At 33.9% G+C, this 19,257-nt stretch overlaps 1 protein-coding gene and 1 non-coding gene across 2 annotated transcripts; both read left to right on the top strand.

Annotated features, from left to right (window-relative positions):
• Positions 1–707: 707 nt before the first annotated feature.
• Positions 708–15,020, top strand: LOC142643303 (uncharacterized). Its single transcript, XM_075817867.1, has 18 exons — positions 708–904; positions 1,536–1,709; positions 2,264–2,445; positions 2,913–3,018; positions 3,162–3,238; positions 4,108–4,195; positions 4,820–5,009; positions 6,702–6,828; positions 8,844–8,924; positions 9,032–9,133; positions 9,222–9,317; positions 9,536–9,610; positions 9,909–10,028; positions 10,824–10,952; positions 12,443–12,520; positions 13,314–13,400; positions 14,321–14,407; positions 14,521–15,020. Exons 1-18 carry the CDS (start codon positions 850–852, stop codon positions 14,569–14,571), a joined length of 1,905 nt encoding a protein of 634 aa, XP_075673982.1. The 5' UTR covers positions 708–849; the 3' UTR covers positions 14,572–15,020.
• Positions 15,021–18,942: 3,922 nt separating this feature from the next.
• On the top strand, positions 18,943–19,014 carry TRNAT-UGU (transfer RNA threonine (anticodon UGU)). The gene has a single exon. It is a non-coding gene; the product is annotated as a tRNA-Thr (tRNA).
• Positions 19,015–19,257: the final 243 nt, after the last annotated feature.

The raw sequence follows: 19,257 nt of genomic DNA on the forward strand, positions 1-19,257 counted from the left end.
TTGTTATTTTTTTAGAAAACACTTTTAAATGATTTCTTATATTATTTTTTTTGAAAGGCCCACTTTGATTTATACACAAGTATAATATATTACTTTCTTTTTTATTTAAGAGGAACATGATGGTAAATTTATACAAACTTTATTTTCAACCAAACTAAAAAATTTTCTATCCCTTTACTTTTCCACCCTCTCAACCAAACACAACTGAGAAAAACTAAAAACTTTTCTATCCTCCCACTTTTCCATCCTCCCTCTATTTTCTATCCTGCACTTTTCTATTTTCCCAATCAAATGGACCCAGCGTGAGTAAGTTGTAATTTACCCATTAAAAAATTAGTATTTTAATAAAAAATTACTAATATTATTTTAGTAATATTATTTGTATTTTTTAAAAATATAAATAAATAAAAAAATATTTAAAAATATATGTAATATTGTCTAGAGCCTTACTCATTAATGAACAAGGCCGCTGCCCATGCCAGACAGAGACCAATAACAAAGAGAAGCCTTTTTTTTTTTTTTTTTTTTTTTTTTGAGAAGCAGAGAAGCCATTTCTTAATCTTATCCGCCGTCTTTGTTTCTACAACTGGAACTTTTATATAACGACAAAACCCTCACAATCGTTTATAAAAAGAAGAAAAAAAAAAAAACTCAAACAAATACACACAAACAAAATACACGCTGCTAGTACTACAGCAAATTGCATCACAGTCAAAATCCACATGTCCTCTTCTTAAACAATCCAAAAAAAAAAGTCTGTGCTAATCTCATCTCTGCCTCTCTGTTTCTCTCTCTCTTGCTCTGTTATTGCTACCATTACCAATCACATCAACAACAAAAAAAAAAAAAATGGAGCTCAAACCTGGTCTTTCAGCTCTCGTCACCGGTGGAGCTTCTGGAATTGGTAAATAATAACCATAACTTTCCTTTCTAGCGAAAATTTTGAATTCTCTCAAATCATCCACATACAATAGCGGATACTGCATTTTTTTATTTAATATTTAAAATATTGATTCTACAGCGGAGAGTTGTGTTTGGCTGTGTAGAATCGGATTTGATTGTGTTACATATATCTCTCGGGATATATGTCTTTAACAGATTGGAAATTGATTTCTCGGTTTTTTTTTTTTTAATGTGTACAGTTCTTTTGTCTAACTCGTATGCTATTGGTTGATTTAGCAACCAAGATGTGATCAAATTATCAAAAAAAAAATAAATTTACGCCTTGTAATTTGTAAATGCTATTTCAGTGTGTATGAAATTTTGTTTATGCAAACTGATCAGTTCATAAATTCAAAATGATTGGTATCTGGCTTTTTATAGTCTGTGAAAACTGATACATAAATTGAACAATTTTGCGGGACATCCAAACAAGCACGGACACTTCATTTGGGGTGTCTTACCGGTGTTGTATCCCATGTGCCATGTTATAATTTTTCAGAAATTGATTCGTGTTGTACCCGTATTTGTGTCTGTGCTTCCTAGTGGCGATGATTGTTATATAATGTGGTCATTTGGTGGTGGTTGATATGTAGGTAAAGCGCTTAGCTTGGCTCTTGCAAAGAAGGGAATATTTGTGACAATTGTTGATTTCTCAGAAGAAAGTGGAAGGCAAGTAGCATCCCTAGTCGAAAAGGAGAGTGCCAAGTTCCACTCCAACTTAGAATTTCCATCTGCTATATTTGTAAAATGCGATGTGACCAACATGAGTAAGTGAAAAATATTTGTTTATGCTATATGATCTCATTTTTTCAGAGCTTCCGTTTACACAAACACACACCCGCGTGCTAGAAATTGGCGTTTGGTTCATGCTTAGCACTGTAAACTAGATATTCACTCAAAATGAAAGTATAAACTGTTTGGTTTTTGGAGTATTTGTATCCAAAAGTATTGCATATTGTAATGCTGTTGGTTTGCTTGTCTTTGTTACTTCTTCATTAAACCAAGCACAAGTTTAGCATATGTTGTTATTTACTCGAAGTAATGACACAAAAACATCTATTGAGAGACTAATGTATGTCACAGAAATTTGTGAGAAAGCTTTCAAGAAAAGATAGAAAAATACTTGTTCATGTGGAACGTTTTTGTCTGCATAAATTGGCAAGGCATCTGAGCACACGTACACACCCACAAAATTTGATTTAATATTTCTTTTAGTTTTTCTCACTTTTTGAATCTTTGAATTATAAAGGCAAGTAATTTCTTTGGCAAGATTAATGTGCTTGTTTACAGATAATAAATTTAATCTTTATGGTATGAACAGGAGAAATAGCTGCTGCTTTTGAGAAGCACTTAGCGACTTATGGAGGATTGGACATCTGTATTAACTGTGCTGGAATTAGTAATCCTATTCCATTTTACCAGGATAAAACTGATGGCACTCGTTCATGGAGACACACTGTTAATGTGAACCTGATTGCAGTTATTGATTGCACTCACCGTGCGGTATGCTTAGTATTCTGACTTGGTTGTCCCTTATAGTTGCCTAATTTAGTGTTTTTCTGCATGCTGTGAGAAGCAGTTTGGTTGACAATGTTGAGGACATCTTAGAACCTTCAGATGCAGAGTTGTAAAATTATATTCGTAGAACCTTCAGATGCAGAGTTATAGTTGCCTGAAATGTTTTAATAGTTTTTATTGCGTTCTTTACTGTACAAAACGTGTTACCATTATTTCCAGTTTTCCACCAGTAAAGCTTCTTTCTACCAGCCCATCAAAGGGTCATTTAGCAATATTCTGGGGAGAGTAGCTGCCTAGAAATGAGATATGATAACAGGGCTTTCTTAAATTTATATTCAAGAAAAGAAAAAAAATTGAAAATGGGGGCCATTGAAGTTTATCCTTTGATTTATTCATCGATCACAATACAGTAATTGGTAAGCTACAATAATCACTTAAAATTCTTAAATCAGATTAAGGCCATGGAATCTGCACAAAAGCCTGGTGTAATTATAAATATGGGATCTGCTTCTGGTCTTTATCCAATGTCCGCTGACCCTATCTACTCTGGTTCAAAAGGTTTGTTCTATTTGTGACTTATTTGGTAAATATATACATTTGATTATGTATCAAAGTAAACACATAAAGAATCCTAGAATGTGTTTTAATATCTAATTAGTTCTTCTTTAACGTATTATTAATACTTGGTTATATTTTTGTAGGTGGTGTTGTTCTGTTTACTAGATCACTTGTACCCTACAAGCGTAAAGGGATTCGCGTCAATGTGCTTTGCCCTGAGGTAAGATTCTGGATGTTCTTGGTTACATGTTATCTCCAATTTATTGGAAAGTTTTGATGAAATATGATCACCACTTTACTGATAATGGCTGAACCTAGTTGAACTGTATATATTTTTTTGATAATTCAATAGTGAGAACAATGGCAAGTGGGGGATTTGAACCATGGGTCTCCTCATAAAGGACAGCAGGCAATGCCTTTGAGCTACAAGGCTCTCGGCACATTTGAACTGTAATTGAATAGGCATGTGATATGCAAGTGCTGAAAATTATCTTATTTTTTCCCTTGGGGGATGACACTAATGTTCATTTTTGTGACGTCAATTTATATGTTCAATCATATTTCTCATAGTGAAGTTCTTCTACCAATCATAGTTTCCTTCTGAATTTTATATCATGATGCAAATACAATCAAATGTGCAAATTTCAAACTTCACTTGGTATAATTGTAAATAAATTGCCTTCCAGTTTGTGCTTGATTTGTCCAACTGAAAGTTTTCACTCATATGTTGTGCATAAAGAGTGCCTTTAGAAAATTTGTGAGAAAATTTAGATGAACCTAACATTGAACCAACTATGCCATGCTTCTCTTTGGATCAGTGGCTACTTAACTATTTACAGATATCTGAATACAGATTTATTGATCAACTCTTGTCAAAATGGGCAAATATCAGAATTGGCTGGCTGAATAAGCATCTTAAGGAATTGCTAATGACCTTTTTCCTGTTTTCACTTAAATTTTTTTTTTTTTTTATGGGAGGATAAGTATAGCAATTGTGCTTTGTTCTGACTGTGGATTGATAATCAACAAGAATTGTCTGTTAAGGTTTTATAGCATATCATATTGAATGACCCATGAATTTGAATGCAGTTTGTTCAAACTGAGATGGGCTTAAAAATAGATTCTAAATTTGTTGGCAAGATGGGGGGCTTTGTTCCGATGGAAATGGTGGTGAAAGGTATGGGCTATGTCCTTTTCTTTCAATGAAATTTGATTGGAAGTGGCCATGTGTCATTTCAAGTTTCAATAATGCTGTATTAGATGCTTAGTAACTTTCTCAAGTCCATTGCATGTTTCCTTTTATTATAAGAAAGATGCAAGGTAATATTTCTGGTACACATTGGTAATGTTTATAGTGTTTTGTTTGTAATGCACTGAATGTCTCTGTTATCTTAGCTCAGCTCTTTTTAGTGGTTTGGCCCTATAGAGAAGTTAAGGTGGGGCTTGGGACAGGGATGGATATAGGATTTCTTTTCTTTTACTGATAATGAGAAAAATATCTTGCCTTTTTTTGCTTTGAAAGTCAGTTTTATGTAGTGTCAACCGTATGTAGTAAAAAGGTGCAAACTGAAAAACCTTGAGAAAGGCTATTGGCTATGCATTTCCACATTCTTCTAGTATCTTGTATATAAATGTGTGCTAGTTTTCTAGGCAGGTACTTCAGGCATATTATTATGAAACCACGTGTTTCTTCGACTTAATTACAACCCAGTAGAAGAAACATTTGATGCAATTTATGATATCAGTGATTGTTTTACTTTTCAAATCAATTAATGATATTCCAAGATATTATGCCTTTTAGGTACTTTTGAGCTTATCACTGATGAAAGTAGAGCTGGTTCGTGCCTGTGGATTACCAATCGCAGAGGCATGGAATATTGGCCCAGTTCTCTGGAAGAAGCAAAGTACTTGCTGCATTCTTCAAAATCTAAGAAAAGTTTTCCACTAAAAGTTGCATCAAATTTCCAACTTCCTCATAGTTTTGAGAAAATGTGAGTGACTATGTCAAACTTATATCTTTATTTATCTGTAAAAGAAACGAAGTACAGTTTGTGGCTAGCCCCTTTTTTATGTTATGTGGTTGCTTTTTGTGAATCTATGAAGCTTCAGCTAGAAAATGTACAAGAAATGTTTATTTATTTGTTTTTTTTATTCCCAACTCTAAATAATAGTTTACATTTCCTTTTTGGCTATCTCTAAATAAGTTCTTCGACAAAAAAGGTTAGAATTTTTACAATTTTTTTTTTATTGGTAAGTTACACTGACACCACATGGATATTGCACCTATGACCTTACCCTCCACCTTCCTCTGATAAGGGGATGATGTGCCACTTAAGCTAGAGCTTATTGGCCGAATTTATTACTAAAGATATTATTGTTCTTTCACATTTCAATTTAAATGTAAAGGGTAGTATTGGAAAGTTATATACTAAGGTATGTGAACTCTTTTTATACTTGTCTTTAAAGCTTGTGCATTTTCAAGTGGGGCTAATATTTAGAGATAGAGAGAGTGATATATAAGAGTTGTCCATACTAATGTTTAATTGGAAAGTTATATACTAAGGTATGGGAAATCTTTTTATACTTGTCCTTAAAACTTGTGCATTTTCAAGGGGGGCTTATTATTTATAGACAGAGTGAGTAATATATAAGAGTTGTCCATACTAATTTTTATTTATTAGATTTTATTTCAACTTGATTATTTTTGTTGATGCGATTTATATATGAAGCTTCTCCCATAAGCATATGGCCATCCTAACCTTCTATTTAGGAAACTTCTGTGTACCATAGTCCTCTTATGCTTACAGTCAAAGCTCGTCAGAGGCATTGGGGTGCATTTTGAACTGCTCAGTTTATGCCAAGGATAGCCAGCTTAGTTCATGTAATTTAGTCCTTCAATTTAGAGATTCTTCAAAATGATCCTTTCTTAATTCATTTGTGCAGACCTTACCCTAATTTCAGTAGTGAAATATATGTAAAAGGGGAAAAAAAAGTTGAGTGGGAAAAGGGGAGCTGATTGGGTGGGTATTAGAGATCATTTTTTTAAATGGGTAATTACACGCACACCTAGTGGCTCTTGAACCCACGATTTCACCCTCACTCCTTGTTTTTTAAAAGGAGAGGAGGTACCATTTGAACTAAAGCTCATGGGTAAGTGGGATATTAGAGACCATATAAGATGAACTTTAGCAAATTTGAATGGAGAAGTTTGTAAATAGTAGTAGCTAATTAGCTATGGGAGCTTAAAATTTAGTGGCTCTTATGACATAAAAGCAATCTATTTTAGTGAATTCACATCGAGGCACTTGGTGTTTGTGTGAACTTGTAAAACTCTCTATGAGGTGGGATTTTGGTTGTTTAAATGTGATTAATTTAGTTTCTTTACTAATGCTTCATTTTATTACCACTTCATATCTTCCTTTATATATATATATATATATATATATATATAATGCCTTTTACGAATAAATGAAACATAGAAGCAATCAGCATTTATACCTCTAAATTAACTTGCTTGTTGATTAATTAGTCATGAATTTCTTGAAAGGAAATTGTTTATATTTTTTTATTTTTAATTCAAATTATTTTATTTTTACATATATTTCCTTTTATTATATAATACAGTGGTTTGCTCATTACCTTTTGAAAGTTACTTACTATTGTTTTTGTCTCTTGCTCTCCAGAGTTGTTCACACCTTAAGTCACAATTTTCGTAATGCCACCCGCATTGTGAGCACGCCATTAAGATTGCCCATCAAACCACATCATGTTCTTGTGAAAATCATTTATGCTGGTGTAAATGCTAGTGATGTAAGTTTTTTACTCCCCTTGAAAGGTTTATTCTGAGTTTGAAAATTTAGTTTTTTGGGACAAAATTGTTTTGTTTGTTTGTTTGTTTGTTTTTTTTTTTTTTGGCATCTCTCTCTCTCTCTCAGCATATGTCTAAACTTCATCATGCAATCAGTAAGAATAAAACTGAATTTGGTGGCTGTAGTGGTTCAACTGGATGAATAGCCACTTTTTCAGTAGCACTGTTGATATTTGCTGTGTATATATAAGTGGAAAACACAGGCAAATATTGTGCCTTGTCCTGGTGACAGATATGATTTTTTTATTTTTTATTTTTATAAGTTTGGCTACAGATATGATTGCCCATAATTTAGTAATTCAGCAAGCTTAGACATGATTAATAAACTGTACTTAGTGAGCAAAGGCTTCTATTTTATTGTTTTTTGATATAACACTTTGCCTACATATAACATAATTCATATTTTATTTTATTTTATTTTAATAATACTACATAATTCATATTCTTACTTTTGTCTCTGTCGTTAGTTTCCATTAACGATAGAGTCATTAAGCTCTATCATTAGTCACTGATAAATTAAAACAAGTATAAAGCTTTATAAAATAAGTTTCCAGTTGTAGTGTAACATATCTTAGTAGTTCATAATAAAACAGTTTGACCGATTACAGCAACTAAGACATCCTGGTACCTGAGATTCTGAGCAGCTTGTTTTAGGGACCCCTTTATTTTTTCTCATTGGGTTTTGGCCATGTCCCAGCACTCTTCTCAGTGCTTTACGATGCAATTCAGAATATGAATTCGAGAAAATAGAGTTTAAGAAGGGAATCAGAGAGCTGTCAAATTAGCAAGACCATCTTAACTCAATCCCTAAATGGAAGGGAGATGAAAAGCCACAAATGTGGGTGGCTGAAAGTTCAATCAATTCCATCAAAAAAGCTGTTGTTACATCTTCAAAAAAATCTTTATTTTTTTTTATAAGTAATAAAGATTTATTGATATAAAAAAAAGACACCTAAGTACAAGGGGAGTATACTGGGAAGTACAGATCAAATTCAAAAATTACATAAATCAAGTAAATCAAAAATTGAAGAAAAGGATTGGTTTCTCCATGCTGACAACCAGTCCAATCAGGTTCTAAAAAAGAATAACTTGAGATCAGGTAGAGAACTCTCACTATCTTCAACGCACCTACTATTTCTTTCCCTCCAAATACACCACATCAAACCATGTGGAACAACAATCCACACTAAGATGCAATCCCAATCACTAGGATGTCATTCACATGTCATAAAAATTAAAAGACTTAACATAACAAAATACTTGAGTTCAACACACAACAGCAACTAAAATCAACCAAGATTGATTGCATAATCAAACTTAAATAACAATAGGTTGCTTCTGTGTCTAATAAGATGCAATCACAACCACTAGGATGTCATTCACATGCCATAAAAATTAAAAGACTTAGCACAAGAAAATACTTAAGTTCAAGACACAAAACAGCAACTAAAATCAACCAAGATTGATCAGATAATCAAATTTATGGATGTCTACTTTTCCTTTTAGTGTTCCTCTTTGGATGATCAAGTGTGTAAAAAGTACCATTCCATATGGTTTGCATCATTTTAGCATGGTTGTTAAGGATTGACAGGCCTCCATATATGTACCGTGTCAAAGTTTGAAGAATCAATTAGTCCATTGCCCAATCTTGGTAGGTAAGTTTAAGCATTGGTCAGTCTTCTCTGTTGTGTTGAGAGAAGGGTTTTGGTAAGCACTGCTGAGGGGAAAACCTATTGAGGATACAGAGAAGAGATTCTGCTGGATGTGGAGAATTAAATGGGATGGGGGTGGGGGAAAATCTAGGAAATAGATGTCTCATGAAGTCAGGCCTTTTTTTAAAATATATTTGTTGCCAAGTATTTTGATGTCAAGATCTTTTGCTGTGTACATTAACTTATACTCATAATATAACTCTCTCTCATTCTCATGTGCACACACTGATGAGGATTATTGACAGGTAAATTTCAGCTCAGGAAGTTATTTCAGTGGCTCAGATAAAGACCAAAGCTCCAATCTTCCCTTTGATGCTGGCTTTGAGGTTACGGAAAAATGATGCTAGTTCTTGATATTCCAATATTCTGTGGTTCAAACAAGTATGGCTACCTATGGTGGTTAGTTGATCTTCATTTCACTTTAATGTTGCAGGCTGTGGGAATAATTGCTGCAGTTGGAGACAATGTAACTGACTTGAAAATTGGCACTCCTGCTGCAGTCATGACTTTTGGAAGTTATGCTGAATTCATAATGGTACATGATCTTGAAAGACATAGTTTTTTATGTGTAGAAAAATTTATTTTATATCTGTGTTAGTTATTTGAGGGGTTTCACATCATAGGTTCCTTCAAAACACGTACTCCCAGTGCCGAGACCAGATCCAGAAGTTGTTGCCATGCTTACTTCAGGATTAACAGCATCAATTGCTCTAGAAAAGGTTACTCTTCATAAACACACTTGAAATAATTTTTTCGTTTTAGGTGGACCCTTTGTCATCACATTTGCTATCTCAATTCACTATAAGTATTTAGTGTTTATTCAATAGATTCTTTGTTTTGTATCCTTCAATGTTTTCTGTTATAATTTCTTAAGACCTTTTATTCAGAGACCAAATTTGCCTCTTCTGACAATATTGTTCCCATGTGGAGCTTTCAGGCTGGACAAATGGAATCTAGAAAAGTTGTTCTTGTGACAGCTGCTGCTGGAGGGACAGGTCAATTTGCAGTCCAGGTTTACTTTTGACTATGGAGATACTTTTCTATGGCATGACTTTGCTGTTGCTATGAATATGCTTGTATACTCCATCTTGGTTTTGGGAGACACCTATTGAAATCTGTTTTTAATCATGTTATTAAATAGATAGTACCACAATTTTTATTACAGAAGAAATGAATACAATAGAGAACATTAATCTCGTCACTAACATTTTTCTTTTTATTGTTACTGATTCTTTTTTAGTCATTTTTCTCCCATTGATTAAAATTATCTTTCTTATATCAAAAGGCAATATGAAATTCTATATCTGCAGCTTGCAAAATTAGCTGGAAATACAGTGGTTGCAACTTGTGGAGGTGAGGAAAAGGCCATGCTATTGAAAAATTTGGGAGTTGATCGGGTGATAGACTATAGAGCAGAAGACATTAAAACAGTATGTCTCTTTTTTCCTCATTTTTCTTTTACTTTTTTTTTTTGGGGTACTTGGTGGGTTTGGAAGCTGAAAGTGAATTTGACTTAATTTTATGTGAGGCAGCAAGTTAACTAAATCAGCCGATTGGTTTGACTACATCAACTTCTAGTTTTATTTGACGATTTTCAGTTTTCATGGGCTTATAGAATAAACATGTGAAACTAAGCCATTCATATATGCATGTGCACAATTGTAGGCCATTAAGATAAATCACAAATTCAAATGGCAAAACAGGCACTAGTGAACAGTTCTTTTGACAAAGCTTAGCTACTTTAGCAACTTGGCTGGTTATTTTAGATTCCCAATTATTCCATTCCCTGATGTTAGCAATGTATTGAAGTCAAACTGGATCATTTTCTTCTTGAGACCCTTTATTTCTATATTTATGAGTTTTTATAATTCATTAAACTAATGCATGCAATCTGCTATGTAGTTGTTCCTCTGAGGTGAACTAATCTGTATGAGATTTACAAATCATGTAAACTTTTTAAAATTGATTTTGGATCTGTTTGTACATTCCCAAATTTTCAGTGTAGCTTCCGTATGAAATTTATTTCATTCTTGAAATTATTTATAGAAAGCAGCATGAATTTGCACGACCCAATCATATGTCTCCCAGTTTCTGTTCATTTAGTCTTATTTAGAATTCAGTATTTTGCAATGCTCTTGGTCATCACTTGGATATGCTATATGCGTTGAATCTGATTCATCCCAATGAACATGTCATTTTCTCTACCTTTTGTCACGAGTTCCCAGGTTTTGAAGAAAGAATTTCCCAAAGGTCTTGACATCATCTATGAGTCTGTGGGTGGTGACATGTTCAACCTGTGCTTGAATGCTTTGGCAGTCTATGGTCGACTTATTGTAATTGGAATGATATCTCAGGTTTGGGTTTTTTTTTTTTTCATTTTTTTTAAGTTAGCTTCTCAGGCAACTGATGTTTCAATGCATTTCTTTGTGCACCTTAAACTCTAAAATTTTGCAATGAACATCGTGATTTAAGAATAGTTTGCAATATCTGCCCACGACCCAAATCAGTGGTGCACATTGCAAAAGTTCTCAAAGTTTAGGGTCCACATTACAAATACCTTTGTAGTTTAGAGAGCACATTACAAACACTCTCATAGTTTAGGGTGGATGGTTACCCACTAAACTGTTAATTTTGACACTAATGTAGATGTTAGGGTAGACATTTCAAATTAACTTTGAAGATTATTATTTTATGCATTTAATATGAAATCTTCATATCTAATGTTGGCACCATTTAACATAGAGTTTCAATTTTGATCCAGTCAGCTGACAACTGTACCAATACAATAAAATATAATTAACTAATAAGACCTAAGATAAAATCCTTTTGACTATTAAAATTAGAATAGATTTCCAAAATTAATATTAAAATAAATTTTCTTTACGCTCCCAAAAATTTTCCTTGTTAGTATACTTACTGATTTTAACTTTTAAACTTCCTCACTAATAATATGGTTTGAGTTTAAAGTTATATTGGCAGCTCATATCCTGTATGCCGTTGCTTGATCTAAGTTTGATTTAGCTCCAACAAGACAATTCTTCAGAAGTAATAAAATTTTTACCACTTTGCTTATAAACATGGTTAAAGATGTTGATAGTCTTACTTGAATTATGTGTCCTATCAAATTAGTCATAGATCAGAATATTGAATAGTAACCTTAGTTAAAATGTAAGCCACAATAGGTCAAAATATACGACATGGATTCCTGTCAGTAAGAGATATCAGTGCCTTCATATTTGTAACTGAATATGTTACAATGATTTAACTCTAATGCTCTTTTTCAAGTTTGATAAATTACCAATTGTTCAAAAAGCTTAAACTATTAGAAAATTGAGAATTTAAACATTTAACAATAATTCCATCACTCTCCCACTTTTGTGGGCCTAGACTCCCCCTCAACAAATCAGGTCCAACATGTGGAATTTTCAACCTTTTCAATGGGAGGGTATTATTGAAACAATTTTTGAACTCACGATCATTTGCTCTGATACCATGATAATTACCAATTATCCTAGAAATTTAAACTATTTAGGAAATGATGAATTTAATCATAATATCCACATATGCAAAAAAATTTAACCATAATACCAACAAAGTTCTAAGCCCTGTGCCACAGATCTTATGATTGACAGGTAACTTGGAAGAGTTCTTGTGCTCAAATGTATACTGACCTTGTAGACCCTAAAATCTACTTCCCATCAATTTGTTGAGTCAATGATAGAGCAAAATGTAGATGTACCGCTATTTTTTGTTAGCCTTTTGTTTCTATGTTTGATGACTGTTCTAGCGCATGGCATCACTGGTTTTGATTTTTCTCCAATAAACTGATTCATTCTGGTCTCAGTATCAAGGGGAGCATGGATGGAAGCCATCAAATTATACTGGACTATGTGAGAAGATTTTGGCTAAAAGCCAAACTGTGGTATGTAGCTGCCAAAAGATCAAACTGCTGTTGTTATACATTGTGATTACTCAATTTTGTTAGTTTTGATTTCTTCCAGATGTTCTCTCATTTAACTTCTTACATTGTTAAGGTACTAACATATGATTTCTGGTCCAAGTTTCAAACCCTTGACCCCATCATAAAATCTTATGCAGACAATCACTCTCCAAGTGGTTTTCTTGGTCACCTCTAGAGAATGAAACTTGCATTGTGCTCTTACTGGTGATGTTGTCACTAATTTCTTCTAGGCATTGAAATCACTCTTTTTCTTTTCATATATATATATATATATATTCTCTTTTTTTTTTGAGTAAAACCTAAAATCTTACTTTTAGTTTATCACATTACTGGCTAGTAGTAACTTTGTGAATTGTTACACTCTGAATTTTATGACTGTCAGCATTTTGAGATTCTAACACCATGTGTCAGTCTTTGCCTTTTGAGCCTTGATGCAGAGACCTGACTGTTATGCACTTATGTTTGTGTGTCTCCCAGGAAAAAAATTTAATAAAAAGAGAAGAAATTTAAACTCATGCATTTTTTTTTTTTAAAATTTGGTCATTGAGCAAAGTGTACAAAAATAAGTCTGCAAAGTTTTCATATGATAATTGTTTAGACCAATTCTTTTGTGTTTCCTAAACATTAAAAACAAGTGAGTTTCTTTTTCTGTGATTCTTAGCAACCAAAAGGGGATCTAAATAAAATATTTTGGGGTGACATGATATTGGAGTTCTTTGCAATTTTGTTGTTTTAATGATACCAATGTTTTCAGGCTGGTTTTTTCCTGGTACAATACAGTCACTTGTGGCAAGAACATCTGGACAGACTATTTAATCTTTTCTCTATGGGAAAGCTGAAGGTAATGCATATATCCTGGTATATGTTTGATACTTTTATTTGGGGGGGTGCAAGTGAGCATTTGTTTTTGTCTAGATGATTGTGAGAAGGTGGATAAACAGTGCGGAGTAGCATTATTGTTCCTTTTTCATGTCATTGTATGTATGTGGAATCACTTTTATTGCATATTGTGCTGTGCAGAAACATAACAAGAAAATTAAAGCTGATGCCTATTATGGCATTTCATGAATTTCGTCATTATACATCATTAACAGGACATGATTTACTATTGTTCTTCTTCTCTTTATTCATCCCAACATTCAGACTAGGACATGTATCCCCCACTGCCCCCTCAGCCCACCCCAACTCCCAGGTCTAGATTATCTCCAACATGTATATGGTCAATAATAGGAGTAATTTTCAGTGGGTTGGGGGAAGAGCCAACATTGGACCAGGCTGCTAATGTGTTAATACTTGTTGATTATAAAATTAAATATAAGGACAATCTATGATGGGCAGGGGCAACACCTCTAAAAGGTGATGGTGGCTTCATGATGTTCTATGAGAAGCGTTTAATCTCTCTGACCATTTCACTCATTTAATTGTCTATTATACATGTGATAAGAGGAGAGAAATGAGTAGAATATCTCCATTCCTTGATAATCTAACTTAATTTTTTAGCCTTTTCATTTAGCTAAACCCCCACCCCCCCCAAAAAAAAAGAGAAGGAAATATTTATAAAAAAAAAAAATCTCAGTTTATGATTTTTTTTTTCACATGATATTTATTCACAAGTTACTGTGATGGGTAAAAAATAAGGATCGATAATCCTATCAACTCACTGATAAACCATGTCATTGTTAGCTTCTTCAGGAGAACTTCAATAGTTAAATGAAATTAGGTGATCAGATGTTCATTTTTCTTCTAATTCTTTTGTATTAGGTTGCTGTGGACCCAAAAAGATTTTTGGGCGTCCATGCTGTTGCAGATGCTGTTGAATATCTACATTCAGGCAAAAGTGTAGGCAAGGTATGCATTACTGGGAAAAAAAAGAGACGTTTTTCTTCTTAACTGTCTCAGAATGGTTATAGTTGCAGAAAAAATTGCCCAAAAATGTTAATTAAAGCAGGAAACTTTTTCAGGTTGTTGTTTGCATTGATCCATCCTTCAGTCAACAAATTGCGAAATTGTAAGGCAAGTGTTGTCAAAATATCTCAGATATAATTTTCATAAACTTTTGAACAATAAAATGTCAGTGTGAAAAAAGAAGATTGTGGGCTAGCAGTATATACTGCTATTATCTGATGGAGCTAGTCTCAACAGTAATGATACTTAAGAAAGCACTGGTGATAACATCTTCAGTTTGTTTCATATAATTTTGTCATTTATTGTGAGTTACTGTTGGACAAGAGCAAAATAGAATAGAAGCTAATAGTACTATGAAAAGCCTTGGTGCAAGTTTTGGTCCATATAAGATCCAAATCCTTTCTGTTGTATATATACCTTCTAATAATGTTCACTACCCTTTCTATTTATCAAACAATGAATAAGATAAAACAGAAATTCAAGGCTCTTGATTATGTAAGGAATTCCAAGGTTATTTAAATTAGCCCAAGCTTTATATATTGATTATGAATGGAAATGTAAGGTCATCTAGAAGCATGTTAATGTCTATTTCTATTGTTGATGTAAAACAATTTCAAAATTCTTGATGATGGAGCTCATTTCTGTGCATTTTGGGTGATTAAGATGATGTCTCAACTTCCAAGGCACTCTCCCAATTAAGTTGCTATTTCAAGCATAAAAGATTTCAATTTCCAGTGGACATAATTGTACGCTCTCCAATTTTGAGTATCTAATGCTCATCCATTTAGTTTCAGTGCAGCTAATTGAAACTGAGGCGAAATGAATCTAATCATCGATGCTAAAGAGAGCAAAGAATTCTAGTACAAACGATCACTGCATAGTACAAATAAGATTACAAAATAATAAAGAGAAGATGATATAGGAAGTTGAAACAATTGAAGGTTTGAAGCAGAGATTGTCTAACCTGAAAAGAAACACAAAACATTCAAAATGTATGGATAAAATATCATTTTCGTCCGATAAAATTTAGGTTAAATTTGAAAGTTACAGCCCCAAAAATTTTAAAGGTGTCAATTTCATCTTTCTATTATCTAAAAAGAATTTCATGTGAAGATGATATTAACAGGAGAAGTGAAATTGATACATTATTAATTTTTGAAGTATTTAATTTTGGGATACAAAAATCGAACTTAGTCAAAATCCTATAGTCGAAAAACATATTTTAAAGAGAGAAAAAAATGTGGTATTTTGTGGAACCATAAAGTCTACCAGTATTAGCCAAAACCCCTATATTTCAATTGGTCTTTCTAGGCATTTCTAACACAAATATTGAGATCAAATCCTCCACCCTTATTGTATCTAATATCTATCCAATTTTTTTTTTTTTTTTAAAAGAGAATGTTTTTGAATCAAAAAATCTTATTACACACTTGTTATTGCACTTTATGTGGTAGACCTTTTTGTATTTTCTGGGCTGGATTGCTTCCTGCTACGCTGTGGCCCAATAGTTTTAGGGTAGGAGAGTTGGGACTGGCTCAATTGAAACTCACCTCAAGCCAGCTTGTGCGCAAACTAGGATCCTTTGCTAAGATCTTGATTGCATGCCCACGGCAGAGGATGCTGTGGCAAAAATGTTATTGCAGGAAGCACTTAATATAACAGGATAAGAAAGACATATTTGCTGCCAACAAAAGATAATATTTAAACCACTTTCTCAATAAGAAAAAACATAGTAACGTGAGTATGGTAGAAATAAGTGAGTGATAGTAATAAAAAAAGAAATAATGTTAATGCCCGATTAATCAATAAAAAAGACATATTTGCTACCAACAAAAGATAATATTTAAACCACTTTCTTAATATAAAAAAACACAGTAACGTGAGTATGGTAGAAATAAGTTAGTGACAGTAATAAAAAAAGAAATAATGTTAATGCCTGATCAATCAATAAAAAAGGGGGAAAGGGGATTAGTCTGCTATGCTTGGTTCCTTAGCAAATTCAAGTCCAAGAAAGGAACCACTCTTCAATGCGGGCAACCTCACAGGGAAATCCTGCCATGAAAATTGTCTACTTTGAAAGAATGGATCTAAATGACTTATTTTCAAATCCTTTAACTTGCTAGAGAGTAGGCTATTGAGAGGATGCTGTGACAAAAATGTTAAAGTAGGAGATAAGAAAGATATATTTGCTACCAACAAAAGATAATATTTAAACCACTTTCTCAATAGGAAAAAACACAGTAACGTGAGTATGGAAGAAATAAGTTAGCAACAGTAATAAAAAAGGAAATAATGTTAATGCCTGATTAATCAATAAAAAAGGGGAAAAAGGGATTAGTTTGCTATGCTTGGTTCCTTAGTAGATTCAAGTCCCAGAAGGGAACCACACTCTAATGTGGGCAACCTCACTTGGAAATCCTGCCATAGAAATTACCTACTTTGATAGAATTGACTTAAATGACTTATTTTTAAATCCTTTAACTTGCTAGAGAATAGGCTGTCATATTGAGAGGGAGAGAAGGGAGTAGCCTATTGCAGGAAAACACTGTAAATCACACTCTTTGTTTCACTCCCTTCTCTCCCTCTCAATATGCTACTCGCTTCTCTCCATCTCAATATGACAGCCTATTCTCTAGCAAGTTAAATTATTTAAAAATAAGCCTTCCAATAGGCTACTCCCTTCTCTCCCTCTCATATTGAGAGGGAGAGAAGGGAGTAGCCTATTGACTTATTTTTAAAGTAGAGTAGTGTCACACTCTTTGTTTTTTATCCTCTTTGTTTTTTTCTCTGTTTTCTATTTTCTCTCTTACTCCTATATTTCCTCTATTCTTCCTTGTTTTTCCATTGTTTTCTTTCTTGCTACTTTTCTCACTTGTTCCTTCTTACCCCGCACACTACTCTACTTTACAGTGCACAGTTAAGACCCTTTTATACTGTCTGCCGTAGTAAGTTTTACCCCTCAACTACTTTTGGCCTGGTGTAGGTGTCCTTCCCGGGCCACCCACTAATCTGTTGGCTGCTCAGTCAGCACCACTACCCTGTGCTAGTTGCGCCACGTTCTATTCCCAAACAAAAGAGTCTTATTTTGTTTTCTTACTCTCTGTGGCATTCCCATCCGAATAAAGGTTGTGTATTTTTTCTTATTAATTCCTATGGTATGCACCTAGTGATTCCAGCTCATTTTCTCTCTTTTGAGTGGTATATCATCCTAGTAGACATCTCCTTTAAAAGAGCTTGAGTAGGAATCCTAGAATAGACTTCCCCCTTCTCTCCACCGCCAGACCATACCCTCTCTTACCTTTGACCCATAACCCACTGTGTTTGTATTGACTGGATACAAGTGGGTGGTGCCTGAGTCTTGTGCGTGCTACACTCTTATGTGAGTCCATGACTTGTCTGTTATTCACGCGTTTGTCATTGCCTGTGGCTTTGTCTGGTTCTTGTTGCGTGTCCTGCTGCTCATTTTTAACCCTTTATGGCGTGGATGGATCACTGGGTCTTTATTCTTTATATCTTGTGTCTTCCCTGCGCTGGGTATTGCTTGGGTATGGGCTCTTCCTTCCTCAATTTAACCCCTGTCTTCTCTTACTTTTTGTTTATTGGTCGATTGATACTTCTACCATGCCATTGTATTACTTATGTCATGTATTGCTTAACTGTGCTTGCTGGATCTCCTTTAAGTCTGCCATATACTTTTCCTTTACTCAGTTCACGTTGCCCAGTACTTCTACTGGGTTGATTCTCATACCATCTTGGACTTCCTTGGCCCATTTTATTCCTTTGGGCATTCTCAGCCCGATTCATTCCTTTAGGCATCCTTAGCTCATTCCATTTCTACATTCCCATGGGCTTTTGCTAAATCTTTCGAGTTTCCCTAGCCCAATTACCATATCTTCTACTTCTGGGGTTTGTTGGCCTTTGCACCAACCTCATTTACTAATTCCTTTCTTTGGGCTCATCCGGTCCATTTTTGGTTTGCTTTCCATTTCTTATAATTCTCATGGGTTTACTATTTTATTCTCTGGGTTTTCTTGGATCCGTTTGCTATCTTTGTGGTCTTTTTTACTATTTTATAAGCATGTGGACCATTATTTTTGTCATTCGGGTTTAATGGTTTTTCTTACTTTACTAAGTGTTCTTCCTTCACCCCTTCTATATTGTTGGACTTCTTCTTGTTATGGGGTCTTTTTGCCAAAGTAGATATCAACACTTTATACACACTTCTTTTTGAAATTGTGTTTTAACGGTGTATGACTATCATTAATCTTTTCCAATTATGGTAAAAAACTTGTCGTGTTTTGTGTCAAACTGCAAAGGTAAAGTTGTGTCAAAACAACCTCCAAAATATACCCATTGTTAGGCATCAGGCAAAACAGGTTGAAGAACGATGTCGCTTCCAAGCCTACTCCGTTAGGTTGATCGGATTTTGGCTTGTTTCTCTAAGAAATAATTATTTATATCCAAACGTATCATCAAGAGCCCCTATAGCTCAGTGGTAGAGCGTCAGTCTTGTAAACTGAAGGTCTGTAGTTCGATCCTGCATGGGGGCACTCTTTTTTCTCTCACATTTCCTTTTTATCTTTCTTTCGGATGTAATTTCCTTTTATCTTCAAGATCAACAACTCCTATAAAAAAAAAAAAAAGAAAAAAAAAAGAAGATCAACAACTTATGTGACCAATATTGAGCAGCATTTTGTTTAAATCTATTTCTAAACAATGTAATAAGTTAGCTCAAGTTTTGCTACTTATGCTAAGGAGTTAAGGTGAACCGTTAGTTTAGTTTGAGGATTATC

Source organism: Castanea sativa, chromosome 7 (genome assembly GCF_040712315.1).
Source record: "Castanea sativa cultivar Marrone di Chiusa Pesio chromosome 7, ASM4071231v1".
NCBI classification, from domain to species: Eukaryota; Viridiplantae; Streptophyta; class Magnoliopsida; order Fagales; family Fagaceae; genus Castanea; species Castanea sativa.

Coding starts and splice junctions, on each gene's coding strand:
- LOC142643303 (XM_075817867.1), top strand. CDS start 850: ATGGAGCTCAAACCTGGTCTTTCAGCTCTCGTCACCGGTGGAGCTTCT. Junction 8,925..9,031: donor CCTTTGATGCTGGCTTTGAG/GTTACGGAAAAA, acceptor TTAATGTTGCAG/GCTGTGGGAATAATTGCTGC. Junction 10,029..10,823: donor GAGCAGAAGACATTAAAACA/GTATGTCTCTTT, acceptor ACGAGTTCCCAG/GTTTTGAAGAAAGAATTTCC.